The 20057-nt window shown below is 38.7% G+C and overlaps 1 protein-coding gene across 11 annotated transcripts in view; it reads right to left on the minus strand.

Annotated features, from left to right (window-relative positions):
* The window catches only part of SYNE1 (spectrin repeat containing nuclear envelope protein 1), a 336369-nt gene that overhangs the window by 114643 nt on the left and 201669 nt on the right, over nt 1–20057 (minus strand). For 9 of the 11 annotated variants that reach the window (XM_073894098.1, XM_073894101.1, XM_073894102.1 and 6 more), the window contains 6 exons: nt 12670–12804; nt 11600–11709; nt 7832–7988; nt 4611–4742; nt 4257–4412; nt 3473–3682 (listed from right to left, as the gene is read on the minus strand). In XM_073894098.1, the coding sequence (XP_073750199.1) occupies nt 3473–3682; nt 4257–4412; nt 4611–4742; nt 7832–7988; nt 11600–11709; nt 12670–12804 (900 nt within the window). The remainder of the gene's footprint in view (nt 1–3472; nt 3683–4256; nt 4413–4610; nt 4743–7831; nt 7989–11599; nt 11710–12669; nt 12805–20057) is intronic. The other 2 variants (XM_073894100.1, XM_073894097.1) reach the window with 1 other exon arrangement.

Raw genomic sequence — 20057 nt, forward strand, 5'->3', positions numbered from 1 at the left:
TGGTACTTTTTTAAAACTTTTTAAAAAAAGATTTTATATATTTATTTGAGAGACAGAGAGAATAAGAGAGCAGACACTCATGTGTGCAAGCACGAATGGGGGAGGGGCAGAGGGAGAGGGACAAGCAGATTCCCCACTGAGCAGGGAGCCTGAAGTGGGGCTTGATTCAGGATCCCGAGATCATGACCTGAGCTGAAGTCAGACATTTAACAGACTGAGCCACCCAGGCACCCCATGGATATTGGTATTTTCTTAAAAACGAAAATCCAAAGGCTATAACTGTTTTTTGTTACTACACATGTGACACAGCAGGATAATTAAGGCGTCTCTATATTACACACATATTAGAAATTGCAAGTTTTATTGTATGGTCACTGGCATTGCTTGTAGGACATAACGAGGCAGGATTCTTGCTTTTTGAGAAACAGGTACATAAAAGGTTTCAAGTTTTCAAATCATCTGTGCTGGCTCACTCATTTAATAAAGAATTCTTTCATTTTTTTTAGTTTTTAAATAACTTAAAATACTCGATTATAAAAATGTCCAGTAAATTTATTTGGGGTTAAGTCTATAGGTAAAAACCTTTTTAATAGAGTAATCGATGATTAACTTGTTGTGATTCCATGGAGATAATATACATTTACATAACATCAACACGTTCTTCCAGATTGTCCATTGGGTATAGGGTAAAGTTAACAGTCTGGCAAAAGCTAATACTCAAAAGTTAAATGGAAAACAAAGGCATACCGTCCCATTAACTACTGAGCACGGAGAGCATACCGGGTGCTTGGTGCAAAGTAAAATAAAATGGTTTGTGACTTGACCTTTAATTATATTAACATTGGAACTATTTCTTTCAATTAAATTGGAACACAAACATTTTGAAATGTCAGTTGTTGTTCGTGAGCTGGCCAACAAGTAGAAACTTGTTGGCAGAAGAAAAATAGAGAAGATGATTTAAAGAGAATTTCATGATTGTATGTTCTTCTCTTGGCCTCTACAGAAAATCAGTTCCAGAGTCTTCACGCTTAGTTCATATTTTACTCTGACTGGCTATAATTACTAATAAAAATTTTTAAAGTACTGAAGACACTAGCATGGTAAATGAAACGTGTAAAGGGAAATAGACTTCCAAGTGATACACACATTTGTACTTTTAACCCCCCTCATTCGTGGCTGATAGACCGACCAGAATGCTGTTAAAACTCAGTGCATTATTTTATGCAAGGTGCATTTTAGAGTAAAGAAAGAAGTTTCCATAAGTTGCACAACAGTTTTGCTGATTTTAGACAGATATTGTATCTATGGACATGCAATCAGATCTTGCATCCAAAACAATATACCCAAATAAGCAGCCCCAGTTTTTCTGATTCCAAGTGAAATGTGCTTTCCTCTCTACGAACTATACAACATAACCTATACAAATGCAAATATCTGGTCCAGGTCATTCCTTGAAGCCAGAGTCTTGCATACCCAAATGTCTACTGTGACTATTCACCTGAGTATCTTAATTCTATAGCATATCTTTGTCCAGCCATGCCCATTGAACAATGGAACTGCTCTGCACCAGTCCTGTCAGCCCGAGTCCCTGGACTTCCTCAGCAGTGCCCTTTTCTCTCATTCCCCATATCTAACCCATACACAAATGTGCTCCTGTTGATTCTGCTTTCAAAATACATCTTGAAGAGGTCTATTATTCTCCATCTCCCCTGTTAGCACCCTAATGATATAAAATATAAAAATATTCTTTGCGTCAAATCCTCGCTCTAGTTCTTGATGGTTGAATAATCTTAGAGAAGTAATTTAACCTTTATATTGGTTTCAGATTCTATATGTGTTATAATGAATACTGCTATTAATAGTAACAACAATAACAAAACTTACTGAATATTTACTATGTTTCAGACACTGTTCAAACTATTTTACACATTTAAAAAAACTATTTTACACATTTTAACTAATTTTATCCTCACAAAACCCCAGGAGACCATAGGATGGGTGTTACCTAACAGTCGAGCACACTAAGCCTTAGAGAAGCAGCTAAGGGTATATAGCAGTAGGGGACAAAGCCAGAATTTGAACCCAGGAGGGTTGGTTTTAGAGACTGTATCAGAGGTATGTCGTGAAGATTAAAGACAATAATATAGGTGAAAATTCTTTGTGAATAAAAAAATGATACACAAATTGTTCTCATAATTTTACTTTGTAGTTTTAAGAGTACAAATCACTGAAAGGCAGTGGTGATTTGTTCCTCTAGATGAATACCTAGAAAATTCCATGTTTCTTGGCTGATGCTACATTTGACATTTTAACAGTATTTTTTACAAATCAAAATTTTATATCAAACTCTTGGCCCTAATTACATGTATCTATTTTACAAATCTTGTATGTTTGTTAAAAATAAAACTCAATTAGGAGCTCCTGGATGGCTCAGTTGGTTAAGCGTCTGACTCTTGATTTCAGCTCAGGTAATGATCTCAGGTCGTGAGACTGAGACCCCCAACAGTCTCTGTGCTGGGCATGGAGCCTGCTTAAGATTCTCTCTCTCCCTCTCACTCTGCCCCTCCCCCCATCTCTCTCTCTCTCCTCTAAATCAAATAAATAAATAAATAAATAAATAAATAAATAAATAAATCTCAATTAAAACCTAAGTATTCCCAAAAGATGCTTTTTATTAGGAATGGAAATCAACTCAAAGTTTATCAGTGGCTTTTGCATTTGATGAAGTTTATAGTCAAAGGAAAAGTTTCATAAGCAGACAATTATTCAGCTGGCAACAGAACTCTAGTCTAGGGCTTAAAGGCAATAAATCTGAGGAGTTAAGATTGGGAAGTAATGCCGTAAATTTTTTTTTAAAGATTTTATTTATTTTATTTTTTTATTTATTTATAGAGAGAGAGAGTGAATGGGGGAGCAGGGGGAGAGAGAGAATCCCAAGTAGACTCTGTACTGAGTATGGAGCCCAAAGTGGGGCTCAATCTCACGACCCTGATACCATAACCTGAGCTGAAATCAAAAGCCAGATGCTTAACCAACTGAGCCACCCAGGCACCCCAATCGTGTACATTTTTAATGCAGGCAGAAGTAGGCCATAGTTACTTTCAATGGCCCCTGGGCATTGGAGTCTAGGGTTCTGTACTGCGGCATTTTCTTCGTATTTCTTTGGTCATATGTTTTAAATTCCAATCGTCAAGTGAAAATTATAATTATAGTCATACGATTTATTGGTTGAATTTAAAGTTCTATTCAGCCCTTTGTTTGCTTGGTTGGTTTTCTCAACCCTCCATTTCTAGAACATAAACCTCTTAGTTTCCTCATCCTAGGGTTCTATTCCCTTCTTTTTCTGTAATGTTCTTGCTCTTCATTGTACATTTGAAAAAAAAAATAGGTCTATGTCATACCTCAATAAGACAACCTGCTTATTACTGAATATAGCTAGAGAATGGTCAACCATCTCTTGATGATGTCTTACCTGGAAATTTAGTATTTGCTGAAGTCTTTCCTTCATCTGATGACAGCGTTGATTTACTACTGAGTCTAGCAAGGACAACCTGCCCAAAAGACAACCCAAAGTGTCTTCAATGACATCTCGGTTATCACCATTCTCTGGAAATGCTTGGGAAAATAAGTTCCTATTCTTATCCATTTCTTCAGACATTTCCTTAATATCTTTGGCAAGAGTCTAGGGTTGATAAAAGAGAAAGCACATTTCAATGCTTAGATCTATGAATCTATATACACATCAAATCATTTCCTCAGAGAAAGTCCACCATATCTCTCTTACTATTCAGTGGTAACTACATCTAAGGCAAGTTGACCCACTTCCAATTCTATAAATATTAGGCAAGTTGCTGCTGGAGAGATTTTTCTCAGAAATTTTACATCATCAGCTAATTATAATATGTATTTGGTGAAAGGTAAGATTTGTAAAGCGCTATTTAGAAACTCATACACTAATTTTTAGCCTGTGTTTCATAGGTAGAAAATTTGCAATACACAAACTTCTACAAAGATTCCTCCATTTTTTTCTTCCTCCTACATACACAAGATAGAGAATAAAAATGCAAAACATGAGTATCTCTGGGAGTTTTTTATTTTAGACAGCTCTCTTTTGTATTATGCAGCTTAGAAATATACCTAATTTGTTCTTTATTAGAACTGTTTATTTGACCTTCCTTATATATTAATTATCCAACACCAAAATTTCAAGTGCTTTGTAATATCACATACTCACAGCCACCAGTTACCAAACTTACCTCTTGGTTGAAGAGGCAAGCTTCTGTTTCTTCTGGTAAAAGTGCTGTGGCAACAAATAAACGTTCTTCAACATCATCCAACCACGTAGAGGTAGCTGAGACCCCATCATATAACTTCTGTTCCAAGTGAATGTTCTGCCTCTTTGTACCCCCACCCTGAGAAAAAGGCGGGGGACATAGAATAATTATAGCACTTTGAGGAATCAAAGAAAAATACCAGGATGAGATGTCAGGGTCCGGTGGCTCTGCGTGTCAGGACTAATCACTAGTGTTGGGTCTTGACCCTTCATGCCCAGAGGTGGAACAACTTCATGGAGACCAAGATCCATGAGCAAGCCAAAAGTGCAGCCCTACCTGGGATGAAACCTCCTCAAAGGCCTGGTTCAATCCGTCTAGCAAAGATGTCACCGCAGATTTGTCTTGGGTCTGCCCATCCCCTTTGTATAGTGGTACACCAGACAGGAGCCGATTCGGCCTGCTGTATAGCTGTAGGCAAACAGGGGCATTTATTTAAGAGTATATGTACTATGTTCAGGTTTCATCATTTAGAATTGCACACTGAAGCAGATGCTGGAAAAACTGTCTTTTTAAAAACCTCTTTTGGAGAAATATGACCTCTTTGACATATCTGCTAAACATGATGACCAAATTCAGCAATGGTAATATTTCCACTGATGGACTTAAAAAAAAAAAAAAAGTGGTGGGAAAAATGCCTGAAATCCATCACAGCCTTCCTCTCAACTTGTATTCTTGGTTTTAGGCTACCCATGATGAAATCATCCATCCTAGATACCGGATGGTATCTGTAAATCTTCATTTACTCAACTTCCCCTACACTCTTGTAGGCCCACACAGTGCCTGATAAGGCCCATGATATTGCTTAGCCCTCAAACTTTTGAATGATGTTTCCAATCAAACTCAGTTCCTATAATTTATAGAATGTCTCATTCTCACCTTGCCTTTCAGGCTGATTACTTATTATCCTCTAAACATGCCCGACTCATTTCCCACCGTAGCTAGAACACCCACCACACAGCACCTCTTTAAAATCCACTTCCTTAAATTCCACACCTACTACAATGGCTTTCTACTTTTTTTTTTATTTCTGCTGCTTTTTAAATTCCTGCTTACAGAGCCTACCATGGTTGCCTAATTTCTTAGAAATGTATAAAATATTTCCTTGGTTGGGTTACAGGTTCCTAGGAGTAGGAGCCATCCATATATGGCTCCTCATCCTCAGGCTAGGTGACCTAGTGAACGTTAGGCCAAAAAAAGTGCCTGTTTTTATACTTGAGACAGTTAACGAATCCAGTATATAAAACTGTCAGTGAGGTAGTATGAAAAAGGAGGGACTCTGGAGTTGGACAGACCTGCGTCCAAATCCCAGCTCTGCCTCTTCCTAGTCACAAGACCCTGAGAAATCATCTAATCTTTCCAAGCCTTAGTTTATAGATCTACAAAGTAGAGAAATGTCACTCTCACCACAGTGTTGTTAGAAATAACACCTAGAACACAAAATATGTTCACTAAATGATCATCCCCTTTCTTCTTGGAAACTCTCATGGCCAAATTGCTTCTTCCTCACCTTTTCTCACCTCTTCACACCAAAGAGAAGAAACCCACCTCAGAGGCACTTTGTACAAATGACCAGTGATTATGGAAAGAAAGCACTCAAATGCAAAAAAAGGCCATAAAAAAATAAAGAACATTCAATGCGTTCCATTTCCAATTCCAAAGGGCAATGAGATATGGACCTGAACCTAAACTTTAACAACAGTCCAGGGGTCATGGGGGAATGTCAGTGGCAGCAGGCAGGGCTGTTATGGTAGGCTCACATAGAGGACGTCAGGGTGATAGCACAGCGCTGACAGAAAACATAGCTCTCTGAGACAAGAGTGGGTCATGGATGAGACACACCCAGGAAGTCTCAATGCTGGATGAACCATGCAGATGCTTTAGGCTGGATGGACAACAGGTGGAATCCAGGGATGGGCACTTAATGAATAGAGAATAGTAAGTAAACATGAATATTACTAGAAATGCTTTGGATTATCTGACTTAGGCTAGTCAGAGAAGACTGCAGTTTCTTTTTTAGGGCTGTAAATATCCCCTATAGTCGAAGGAATGGGGAATACCAGAACATGAAGGTAAGCTAGTGGTCAAGTCCAGGAGATCCACATCAGAAATCAAGACTTCAGGCTAGGAGTCTGAGAAATGTTTGATCAGGGATGTGAAGAAGGATTAATTCAAACAGGCAGAAGGTCCATGAGAAAGCTTTAAGGCACCACTTGCCAGGGTGGAAAAGGATTCTGGGACAATGACCTCCAAGAATGGAGTGCTCTATGCTGCCCAGGGCCACTGCTGGTGACTGTTCATGTGGACGGTGACAAAGAAGGCTCCTGGTCAGAGCAGCAGAGGAGTGAGACAGGGTGGTGTGACACAAGTCTGTAAAAAGAGACAGACAGGCCTGACTCCGGAGCACTGATGCATGGCTCCCCGACAGATAAGGGGACACATTGTGACCTTCAGACTGTCTCCTTTTCAGGTAGTCCTGGCAAGCTGTATCTGCTTATAGTGCCTGCTTTGTCGGCTCCTACCTTTCCCTCCTCAGATGCACTCCAGTTACTGATAGCCTTTCACTTCTGGGTACAGCTTCTCCCAGCCCTGAAACTAGTCCTAGTCAGATCAGTGAGAACAGCAGCTTCCTCAGATCCACAGTAAAGAACCTCTGATAATATGACTGTCACAGAATGGCCCAGATGAGCACTGTGGGCCCAGGTCCCAGGACTAGGCTTCTATCTTCAAAATCCAGCTGGGCCACAGGTGTGGTAAACATCGCAGGCCTCCCTGGGCTCCCACCTCATGCACTAGCACTCTGCGGGGTCGATTCCTCTGACTCACAAATGTTCTCTGGCTTCTGCTTACAGTGAACTAATAGTTATTATCTACCTGGAACCTTCTGCTGCTATATTCAATTCCACTGGATTTGGCTTGCTTTGTGGAAACAGGTCCAATCTCACACAGTACTTGTTCCATCTAGGGAACAAGCCTACAGATGGGCCAGTAACCATTCTAGCTGACCACTGGCTTCCCCTTCCTTTTAGATCCACTGAGGTCCCAACATGTTTCTCATTAAGATCTTCTGAAACTATTAAATACTGGAAATAGCAATGGAAAATAAGATTAACTTGACAATTTACTTCCAGAAAGTAACCAAATTTGTTGCGTTTCTCTTGTCCTAGATGTGTATATTCTTGACTTGCAACCTTAATTTTAGAGGTTGTGAAAAAAAAGGAGGGCCGCTAATTTAATGGATTATGCTAATGAGCCATCAGTTATTAATCATCTCTGAGGAAAAGAGTATCTAGAAATCAAATAAATTTGCACATATAAATATATAATTATTAAGGGAAACATGAAATGTGCTTGTTAAGAAACATATAAGATGAATAACTTCTTTTATCTTATTTTAGAATTGATAATGAAATTATAGATTACTGCACAGTTATATTCCATTAGCATAAGTTATACATCTTTTATATTAGTTAGTATATAAAATCAAAATGCTTGGATACCACTTGCTCTTGTTCCTGTTCCAGAACATTCTGTAGTAGCTTCTGCTTGGTACTAAATTCTTGATGTAGGCTTTCCCATTTCATTCTCATCTGGTCTTCAGCAGCTGATTTCTCCCCTTCCATCCCCAACTCCTGGGATAACACATCAGGTTTTTCGCTATTAGAAGAATAAATAATCTAAGTTTACAATGTGTACAAAAAGGCATTAAGTTCTAGGTAACTTACTGTATATACTAGATCTGGCCTCTAAAATTGGAACTAGATTATTTTAGTCATTAGCTACACTTTAGAACTATCAATTAAAATAGAAAATTTGAGACTAACCATAAACAAATATATTCTTAACTTATTCTATAACTGAACTATGAGCACAATAACAATTTAACAATTCATTAAAGATATCTCAGTATTAAAGATACAAAATAATTGTTACATTTAGAATCGTAAAGTATACAATTAGACTAGGGTCCTTAGACAAACAGCCCACAGAATAATTAAAAAACCCTAAAAATGCCACTTAGTCTACTGAGAGCTTCTATCCTGAGTCCAAAGAAAATGCTACAGACAAGGTTTCAGGACATGGAACAGAAGTACAGAGGGTGGAAGGCACTGAGTATCATCCTTATTAAGGCAGCAGGGTGGCATCAAAGACTATGGCCTCACAGGTGAGACAGATCTGGGTTAGAAGCTCTTCTCCAGCATATTAGATTTGTGACTTTGAGTAATTTGCTTCAATTCTCTGATCCTCAATTATCTCATCTTCATGATGAAGATAGTCTCTATCTTGCAGAAGTGTAAGAATTTAGAGAAGATAGCCACAATGCCCGGAACCCTACCAGGAACATAACAGCCACTTGATAAATGGGGCCTAATGATAAGAGTCTGGGGAACCCAAGTTCCAATAGATCCTAGTTTGTCAGGAGTTTTAAAGACCTAACTAGAGGGGCGCCTGGGTGGTTCAGTCCGTTAAGCATCTGCTTAACCTGGGGTGGGGCCCTGGCACATAGGGCTCCCTATTCAGTGGGGAGTCTGCCTCTCCCTCTCCCTCTGCCACCCCCTCCACCCCAACGCCCTGTTTGTGCTCTCTTTCTCAAATAAATAAAATCTTAAAAAAAAAGACCTAACTAGAACTATGTCATCTGAAAGACATACTATATTGTAATCAATATTTCAACATAACTTTTGCTTAAGTGAGAAAAAAAATAACAAGTTCATTGGCAGGATAATACTATACACTATCCTGAAGTCTATTCTTCTCAGAAGAAGTAGTGAATACAATAGTTTCTTTAGGTAAGTCTGTTGAAGTAAGCTGTTAAAAATTATCTATAAGGCTATAATGCAGGATATTCTTCTTCTAGGATACAACTTAGAGAATCTCCCCAACCTGCACACTTAGAGACACATAAGAAGGTTAATGTCAACAACGCTAGTAATAGCCAAAAAAAGAAGTGGGAGCAAGGTAAATGCCCATCAACAAAAAAATGGGTGAACAAGTTACTGTCACAAGATAAAATACAATTAAGCAGTTAAAATGAAAGAACTAGATCTATATGTATCAACATGGATTGGTTTTAAAAAGTAATATTGAGTGAAAAAGTGCTAAAATCATGTTGGGATCTCTAATTTTGTTTGTCATGTTAGTCTCTGGAGTTCTCTGTGTGTTTTTCAAAAAAATCTTTTTAAATAAAAAAGTTTTAAAGTTCTTATGAAATTAAATTTCTTTATTGTGATGTCCTTTGTAATGGTGGACTGTAGTACATCATTTTTAATTCATTTATGTTTCCATAACAATTTAGTATAAAACTAGGTGATAAACTTAATCACTGACACATATGAAATGTCAGCAGCAAATCAGTCTTAAATGAGAACAAAACCTTTTGTTTCCCATGAAAAATATTCTTTCCCTTTGATGCTTATATTAGTTAATGTCCAACTGAGTTTCTTTATCTATCCTTCAACCCTTCTATACATCACATGGTACTTATTCTTTATATATTAAATTTGTACCCTTGAAGCAAATTAGGCCCCTCCCGCGGGGGTTTTCTTACACAAACTACTTCATATTTGATACTCCTAGAAATCAGCTAACAAGTTAAAATCTGAATACGAGGTTTTTTCCCCTTAACAATGTTATTCTGTTCTTTTAAATATATATATATATGTATATGTATATATATATATATACATATATATTCTTTTGGCTTCTAGATATTGCTTATTTTATGTTTTTTGTTTGGCTTATTTACGCAGATGCTTGAAAGGCATGGCTGAACTGTAATCAAACAGACTTACAGGTGACTTTTCTAAAGATTTTGTATAAAAATTTAAAAATTTGTGAAATTTGTAAAGCATTCTTTAAAGTGACTCATGTGTAGAAAGGCAGTATTGCACTGAGAATTTCTCTTTAAAATATTTTTGTATTCGAAACAGCAAATGGGTTTGTCTTTCATCTAGGTCCTTCCAAAGCTAAAGGCCAAGGAAAGAAAAATATCATGGGAAGAAAGTTGCAGAAGATTCCTACTGCTGCTTTTTGTGACTACTCATATGATGCGGAGGCAATGGGTGAATGGGTTCTTTGTAAAAATAGAGTTTGGCAAAAATATTCAGAAAATTGTGAAGGATGAATAAATGTTTTAGAAGAACTGGAGGCATAAAATGAAAAGCGAAGTCAGGTCTTGACTCAGAGTCGGCGTGGAAGGAACAGCATTTCTCATGTTACATTTTTTATACTAGCAGGCATTTCCACCTTTTCTATTATTTGGTACTATAAATAATATTTCAAAAGTCATCTCCATACCATGTATTTCCTCCTTTGGTTATTTCCTCCAATAATTGTTCAGAATTGACAACACTCAGTGGAACTGACGCTATCTGCTGTACCACGGTGGCCAAAGGATACTACTAAATCAAATCTTTACAATGCATGAGCACATAGGTTTCACTGAAACTTTTTTTTTTTTAATGTTTTGGATTTTAAAGTTTTCCTACATATCCTCTCAGTTGCATCCACTGCTTTCATAATCGTTCTGAGATGGAGGTGGTCGATTATCTCTGTAATCCTAGAGATGAGCAAACTGAGGCTCAGGGCTGAGTTCCTTTTCCACGGTGACTGGTGTAGGAATGGAGAAAACCCAGACCTGACTCAAAATACAGGGATACTTCAACCCTGCTCTGTGGTTCCTTTTCTGTCCTGCCTTTTAAGTCAGAATCTCCAACTTGAAAATTCTCTAACTTCCTTCTTTTTTATTTTAACACTTTACTCCACTGTGTACAAGGCTTTCAGTTTCCATTCCAAACCAGTTCTTGAAACTCAATGACTTTACATGTAGAAATTATAGACAGACATCATCAAGAAAAATCAAGACATTTAGCGGGCACATACATTTATTTTTCTGAGTGATGTTGGGGACAGATGAGCTCATTTTGCAGGGAAAATGCTTTGCAGTTAGATATAATCACTCAGAAACACAGAGGAATGTGTTTAGAATGCATTCCTTATTTGATTCTCAAAAATTAACTACTAAGCATCTTCTTCGGACAGATTTGCTCAGCATACTGGAAAGAGGGCAAACAAGTCACTCATCAGCCGTCATAATTACTAGCTATCCTTGTGCTGCACAACAAATGTTCACAATGCAAGTAAATTTAATATCATAAAGTGAAAACAAAATGATTAAGTTCTTGCAGATGTTTAAAACAAAATTTCAGGTGAGATGTTTATATTTCTTCAAATCTGGGCAAGTTGGGAGAAAGTGTTTAGAAACGTACCCAGCACCACCAGAGGTCTCTGCAGCTGAGTGCTGGGTGAGAATTTCCTCTCCACGACTGGCTACTGACCGCAGGAGGCTCTTCTGCTCAGCTAATTCCTGTTCCAACTCCTGCTCACAGAAAAGCAGAAATGGAAACGTGTTACTTTGTGATTATTGCCTACGATCATGGTTTTATGTCTAGAAAATTCTCAGAGACCTCCTGCAGTAAGTTTCTAAGTCTGGATGTTACATAAAAGGTGTGGGTTAAGGTAAATGCAGTCATGTCTCCACAGTACTCTATACCTTTCTTTGGCTTTTATAAAAGGTATCTCTGAAAAATCTTGGAAAAAAAAAAATTTAATGGAAAAAAAATTCTGCTGGGCAATGGTGCCCTCAAGTGGTACACAGTGCACTTTCACTTCTCAAAATACTGCCTTTTCAGCTGAGATAAGCTCTCTTGAATTCCCCACTTGCTTCATAAATTGGACAATCAACAGATTTGATTTTACTTTTTCACTATTTGTGAAAAATGTCTTTTCTGTTTGAGAAAGTGAAATATTTTAATATGCCCCATTTCTAAAGCTAAGGTATCAATGAGAAATCATTCATCAAAGCTCATTTGTTTCACTAGGTGATAATTTTTAATCTTATCTTGTGATGGTGAAAATTTTCACTTAAAAGTGAAAAATAAATTGCATTTTTAAAAAGTTTTTTTAAAAACATGTAACTCAGGCTTTTTACCAATTCTCAAAGGCCTTTCTGAGGTTATTTATTCTCTAAAATAGGCTCGAATTGGGGCAAATCTGGAAATAGAGTAGGTAACCTTCGTAAGGCAGATTATAATTGAGTCATGCTATTTGTAAACCTGAACACCAGCTTTTCTTAAAGAAAGGACTTTAAAATGACCAATCATTCCAGGGGTCATAAGAAAGTACACTGAAGCAGTTAGCCAGGTCTTATTTCTGTCCAAAGAGAAGATAAAGGGACACTCTGTATTTAGTACAGAAGTCACTTGTCCACCTAAAACATGTCTCTCCAGGTGTTTGTGTGGCAGGTCTGCAGGCTACGGAGAGATCAGAAATGCTTTACTTTTTGTTGTTGGAGGCTGCTCTGTCGCTGGTGGGTCCACATGGTCCGCGCCTGGGCCAGCCAGTCCTGGACCCCGGGGCTCTGGCTGGAAGTTAGGTCGGCATGGCTCTCCTCCTTCTCTTGCGCGGTGCCCTGCTTTTAAGGAGGCAGAAATCAAGAGTCATACTATCCACAGAAAATCCTTAACCAAATGGAGTGAAGGCAACTTTGGTGTGGTCAGTATAATAATACCAAAGTAGATCCATTTGGACATGAAACCAGACTAAAAAAAAAAAAAAAAAGGTAACATAAAACCCATCGAATTTATGGTATTTGCAGAAAGGAGAACAATAAACAGATGATTATACTCAAATATTTGAGGGGGAAAACTGTCTACTTAGAGGCTAGGCTTTTTTAGCTGACTGATGTGGTCACCAGATATTCCAGAACTTTTTCCATGAGAATATAACTCTAGATCTCACTTCCCCTACTATCACCATCCAGACCAGACCCCACTGTCATCTGTTGCCACTGCTGGCATGGATAATGTTTGGCTAAAGGAGAAAGACAAGAGAAATTACTCCTTACCTAGGCAGGGATTTATCCATCCTGCTTGATTATTCTGATGGAATTTGAAAGGCCCTCTGATATTGCATATCAGAACGGAATTAGTTCAGAATGAGAGCCCTTCTACTCACATGTATATATATGTCAAAAAGGTAAATAATACGATCTTAAGATAACTCATTCACTAAATAGTTATTAAATAAGTGTGCACTGTGTGTCAGCCACTGTTCTAGGCATATTCTTCCCAGAAGCCAGACAGGGGCCCTGCTGGGGAGACAGACAATGAACAAGCAAGATAAGCTGAGATAAGAGCTATAAAGAACTTAAAACTAGATAATGGGATAGAAAGTGAAGGGGAAGGTTTCCTAGGCTGGTCAGGGAGAGCCTCTTGAGAAAACTGCACTGAGCACTGAATGATGAGAAACCACCAGCCTGGCACAGACGTAGGTGGAGGGCCCTCCAGGCAGAGGCAACAGCTGGAGCAAAGACCGTGAGGGGAGAGAACCTGGGCTTCTGAGAGGGCGCAGTGGCGGCAGCAGCAAAGCCATGGGGCAGAGAAGAGGGACAGTTTACAGGGAGCTTCCACAGAGGAGGGGGTCTTGCTCCCTAGCCCCACAGCTGCTACTCCCCAGTCCTTTGGTTCTTCATTGCCAAATCTGACCATGGAATGGGATCCATCCGCTCCAGATCATCCAGCCTGATTGCCCACAAAGACCCTTCTCTTCTTCTTATATTCAGATTTTTGCATTAACTCTTCAGGTAAATAGATGGGGTCTATTTACCCGTCTGTCTTATTCATTAGAGTCTCACGATTAAATTGCAAAATGTCTGAGATAATGTGGAGATCATGAACTTTGTCACATCGGTAGCAGTGCTTGAAGTACAGTGAACTGAAAGAAACTGTGAAACCTAGAGGTAATATTATGCATAATCCTCTCCCAGATTTGGAGCCACCTTAGCTCACAGGTTATTTCCTTTCCTTCAAGATGATCCAGCTTCCCAGCAAGAGAATAAGGCTTATATAGAACAATGGGGACTCCACTGGTCTAAAGTAAGCCATCTGCATTTCACAGGACCTTCCCAATGGATGACTAGTGATATTCAGTTTAGTATGTTCCCCACTGCTCCAGGAATGCTGCTTACAGATAAGCAGTGATTTTCCTCAGGGTGAGAGGGATGGGGTGAGTGGGCACTCTCCAGCACTGAAGCCCATACATTTCTGCATGAACCAGATTCTCTCCGTCTGAGAATGCACCATCTACCCAACATAAACTCTGAAATATCGTGGCTCTTCTGGTAAGGTTAAGACAGCAGGTCAAAAGGGACCTGCAGAGAATGACGCTAAGGAAGTCAGTGTACAAGGCTGAAAGTTGTCTCCAGGGAGAGCTGCACCAGCTGACAAAACGGTGGCCATGGCCATGACCTGCTGCTTCTTACGGGATCTGGTCACTTCCCCTCTGCTTTGCTCTTCAGTAAAGGTTTGTTTTCAGAGCCCAGCCTAGAGACTCATGTGGTGACTTCTCAGGGGCACCACACCTCACCCTTCTATGCAGGTTACTATTGTTCGATTGAGAGCTTCCCCCCCCCAAATTCCTCACACCAAATTTGTGCTTAGAAAAATAACAATGGAAATGTTAGATCTTAAGAACAGCTTAACTACTTTTACACACACAGACACATACTCAGAATCTAAGACTTAAAATCTAAAGGGAGTCATATTTCACTAATTGAATCCACAGCTTTAGAGAAACAAAAATTAAGTAGCATCAAAAGCAGATGTTTAGTATGTATTTTCTATGTGGTTAGGTTCCATTTTTCAGCTAGTAAATTTTTCTTTGACTGATTCAGTCATTTCAAAACATAAGACTTGGACCACAGGAAACAAAAAATGATTAAGACTCCAGTTCAAATTTCATTCCCTTTCCCCTGAGGATGACAAGGTACTGACTGAAGGAATAGAATGATGGTAATTACATTCTAGTAGATCTGATAATAGTTTTCTCTCCTACCTAGGAAACAGGAAGTATGGCAGCTTTGGTCCCCAGAGTTCCCCGAGGGTGGGGCTACATAAGCTGTTTATTTTGGAAATACTAGAACAGTAACCACTTTTGCCAGGAACATTCTTTGGAAGATTAGTGAGGATTGGAAATGCTAAATATGAAATAAAACATTTCTTTATAAAGCATTTCATTATTTTATATAGGGCAAACTCTGCTCCTTCAAAGGATGATAATGTGTGAAAATGACCTAAACCTTTTATGAGGAAAGATAACCATGTAATTCAAGAGATGGTATTACGTGCCCATATGTCTGTGTTCCTTCACAAAGACAAGGAATCTCTTGGGGGTGGGGGAGGAGATTAAAGGGATTGGTTATTCTTTGATACAGTCCAGTTAGTTAAAAAAGATGGCCGTGATAGATAATGACCATTTTGTAGGCAAGCAGCACTGAGAAATGGTGTGCTTAACGGCCATACAAGACTTAGGAAGGGGCTCCAGCTCTCCTGAATCATGCAAACCCCAAGCGAAGGATACAACCTCACTGACATCTACATTCAATGGAAGATTTTTTTCCCCAAAGTTAGTTAATTTCAGATCAACTCTGAATTTTTTTACATGAAGGCAAATGACCCTTTTTATGGTACTAATAATGTAAACAGGGCTCATTTTATTTGTACAGTTGGAAAAATAATCTCTTCAAATAGCTCTAATTATAAAAAAAGAAAATCAATAGTTTATATGCTGGAAACTCATTAGACAAAAGATGAGGGAATTTATAGATATTTTAAAAATAAACAAGGATCAATTTAAATTCAGTGAAACGCTTCCATGTTTTCCAGTATTTACAATTTTTACAACAGTATCCTCAGGAAATCCTTCTACTTGTGGGGAGGGTCAGGATTTTACTCAATCTGAAGAATCCCTGTGGCCATGGACAGGATCTGCTGGGTGTGAGCCCCACAAACTATTGAAGAGCTCAGCCCAGCCATCTCTGACCCAATCTCAAACCTAACCTTCCAGCATGTCAGGAGTTCCTTTCCCCCCAAAGCATGTGGTTTGCAAACAGCTGGTGGTTTTGTTATTATAGTCATTGCTATTTGAGCACTTCCTGTGAGCATTACTTGCATTAAGATCCTCAGGATTTTTAAAAGTTGAATACTATTAATATCCCTATTTTACAGATGCGAAAACTGATTTCTTGACCTCAAGTTCCAGGAGCTTGCCCCAGGTCACCTAGTTAACGACTTGTGGTACACCAGGATGGGGAGACTTTAGGATAGCAGTTGCAAAGTGAAGGTCCAAGAACCTAGTCTGACCTCTGTTGGGCACACAAATTATTTTAAGGTTTTAGAATCAAATGGCAGTGTTTTAAAATTGGGAGATTATTAGATATAAATCCAAATGTCTCTTCTCTGGAAGATCTAGCAATACTGCCGGTAAATTCTTGTATGACAATAGTTGGAGCTGAGGAACAGCTGCTTGACATAAGACCAGCTTGCCAAGGTCCAGACTAGGCCTGCTTCACTCATTTATATGTCCGTACCAGGCCCTGAGGCCTTGGAGTTCATGCCTTCACCCCCTCACCCCTACCCCTCAAACCTCCTTTTAATCCTGACATGTGCCACCTGCATATCAAGTTGCCCCCTCCCTTCCTACCTGCCCTAAGGGGTAGGGCACAAGTACAGCTTTCATTTTATTATTATTATTATTATGTTCAATTAGCCAACATATAAGTACATCATTTGCTTTTGATGTAGTGTTCAACAATTGCAGCTTTCTAAATAACTATTCCAGATGTGAAACCTTAAAGTCTCTCCCTTTGATTTGGTTCTTTAGAGACAAGGTTCATTCACATATCATCATTAGGAAAAGAAAAAAAAAAGCACGATATATTAGGTTGATAATACTTTTTTTTATAAAACCAAGTAAATTACTGTAAACTTTTATAGTTAGAAAATCCTCATTTTGTTAAATTTTAATATTTTTATTTTTTTAACTAAAATTTTAAAAGTTTATATTCCTTACTCCCTAATTTTAACATTTTTAACGCTTTTCTTTTTGCTTTAATTCATAAAGTCAGATTGCATGTACATTTTAAAGTATGTAAATTTAAAGTAAAAAGCAGTATTTTGTCTTTATTTGCATTTATTTAACCAATAGTGAATTAAAATACCTTTTCACATGCTCACTGTTCACTGGCCATTTGTATGTCTCTTCATTTGAATTATCTCATCTTTTGTCCATATTTCTATTAAGGTGAACTTTTCATATTGATTTACAAAAGATTTGTGGAAATTAAGGGAATTAATTATTTGTCATGTGAATTATACAGTTTCTTTCCTATTTGTCTGTCTTTTCATTTGGTTACTATGTTTTTGGTCATACAGAACTATTTCATTGTTGTGTAGTAGTTTTAAGGAAACTAAAATTCTGTGTGGGGGCATACCGGCAAAGATCCTTCCCATCCGAAGATTTTTTTCAAATACCCATATGTCCAGAAATTTTTAGGTTTAAATATTTGGTGCATCTGTGATGCTTTTTTTTTTCTGTAAAGAATGGGATAGAAAATCTAGTTTATCATATTTCAAGTGGTTCACCTATTACTTTATTATTATTTTATCCACTGATTTGAAATGCTACTTTAACCATTAATCAATTTCCCTTAAATACTGGGGTATCTTTCTGGAATATTTATTCTGTAAATTTTTTTGTTCATCCATTTATTATGCCAGTGCTAAACTATTCTAATTATTGTAATACTGTATTTTAACATATAGTAAGATTAAATTAGCCCCTCATAACTCTTCACTTTCAGAAAATTATGGTTAATTTCACATTTATTTTATTCCAGGTAAACCTGGAATCATTTTGTCACATTTTATATCGCTGTGTTACATTCCAAATAACAAACTTATATGTTAGTAAAGACAAAAATGTCATCTTTAAAATGCTGTATTCCTATCTAAGAATAAAGTTTATCTGCCCATTTTTTCACATTTTTTTCTATTCAGGTTTTAAAATGTTATTTGTTGAGATTCCAAATATTTCTTATCTTGTTGATATTACAGGTGGAAAATTATTTCTCTAAGTTGTTTTCTCTTTGTACATGGCAAAATTATGGATTCTCCTTTTTTTTTTTTTTTAAGATTCATTTATTTGGGAGAAAGAGAGCCAGCAGAGGGAGGGGGGAGAGAAAGAATCCTCAAATGGACTCCCCGTTGAGCGTGGAGCCCAACATGGAGCTCCATCCCAGGACCCTGAGATCATGAGCTGAGCTGAAATCAAGAGTCGGATGCTTAACCAACTGAGCCACCCAGGTGCCCCTGGATTCTCCACTTTATTTTTTTTTTAATAAGCCAGTCATCTTACTAAATTTTTCCATTGCTTTTAATAGTTTTCTGTTGATCAGGTTTGATGTTCCAGACCACATAATTACACAATTAGCAAAAAGAACTGAAAATGTGTAGTTTAGTCTGAAAAGAACTGTCATTACACTGAGGAAACAGAGGCAATCAGAGTGTATGTTCATCAAGCTTCCAGCACAGTATTGGTACCCTGCCCCCTGCCAGCATCTGGCACAGACAAGGGGTCTCCCTGGCACTGGAGTTCTCAGACCACACCCCACCCTTTGGGCCCTATCTTCTCCCTCCTACACAATTTTCGTCGGGTTCGTTTTCATCATTCTTTCTTCTACCGAGCTGTTTCCATCTGCATGTAGGCATGCCATTACTCCTCTGATCTTAAAACGTTTCTTAAAGCTTATCGTTTCCCTGCCGCCAGGTCACTGGTGCTCTCCTCTCCAGCCCGTGCCCTCGTCCTCACTCTCATTTCAGAGTTGTCTTGGCTTTCTCCACTCAACTGGAAGGGCTGCTGTTGAGGTCACCAAAGACCCACACGTCGCGGTCGGCTCCCAGTCCTCATCTTGTCCCGCTTACTGGCAAGTAGCTGCCAGGAACCAAACTCTCTATCCTCCTCTCACCTCCCTGGTTTCTCCCTTTTACTCTCTTTTGTGGGCTCCTCCTCCACATCTTGCAAACGCAGAGCACTGGAGTGGTCCAGCACTTGATTCCAGGACCTTGGTCTTCATCTCTCCTCAATCCTTTGGGATCTTATCAAGCCTCATGCCTTAAGGACCATCTAGAGGCTGATGACTCCAGTCTAGGTCTCTCTCCTGAATTCCGGCCACTAGGGGACACTGAATAGGCATCTCAAACTTCACCTGTCAGAAATTAAACTGCTGACCTGACTACTCTTTCTCCCCCGACATCTGTTCCTCAGGTAGTTTTCACCTTCACAATTATCCAGAATCTAGGAAGTTCTTGTCACCTCAACCTCCACATTATGTCTTCTAACCGGCACCTGAGCTTCCACCCTGGTCCCCTATAGTGGATAAAGGCTGATCTCGTCACTCCTCTATTCCCAAATACTCCGGGGTCTTCTTATTTCTCTCAGGGTAAAAACCAAAGTGGGTACGATGCTGATAAGATCCATTGTACCATGTCCCATGTTACCTGTACCTGGCTTCATCTGACACCACTCTCTCCTTGCTCACTCCACTCTAGCTACAGTGGCCTTCTTGAACAGACCAGGTGGGATGATCCCACCTGGGGGCCTTTGCACTTGCTTTCCCCTTGGTGTAGAACTCTCTCCTTCATATCTGTATGGTTCATTCCTTCAAATGTAACCTTAGGGAGGCTTCCTTAGTCACCCTGTTTAGAACTGCAAATCCACCCAGACTGCCTTTCCCCATCTACCCACCTTATGGTATCTCACCTGTGCCTCTTATCATCTCCTAACTTAATCTATAATAATGTGTTTTGATTTTATTTACTGTTTCCCCCA

The sequence above is a fragment of the Callorhinus ursinus genome, unplaced genomic scaffold, assembly GCF_003265705.2.
Source record: "Callorhinus ursinus isolate GAN/ISIS: 27379988/994484 unplaced genomic scaffold, GSC_fseal_2.0 scaffold6, whole genome shotgun sequence".
Classification (NCBI taxonomy): Eukaryota; Metazoa; Chordata; class Mammalia; order Carnivora; family Otariidae; genus Callorhinus; species Callorhinus ursinus.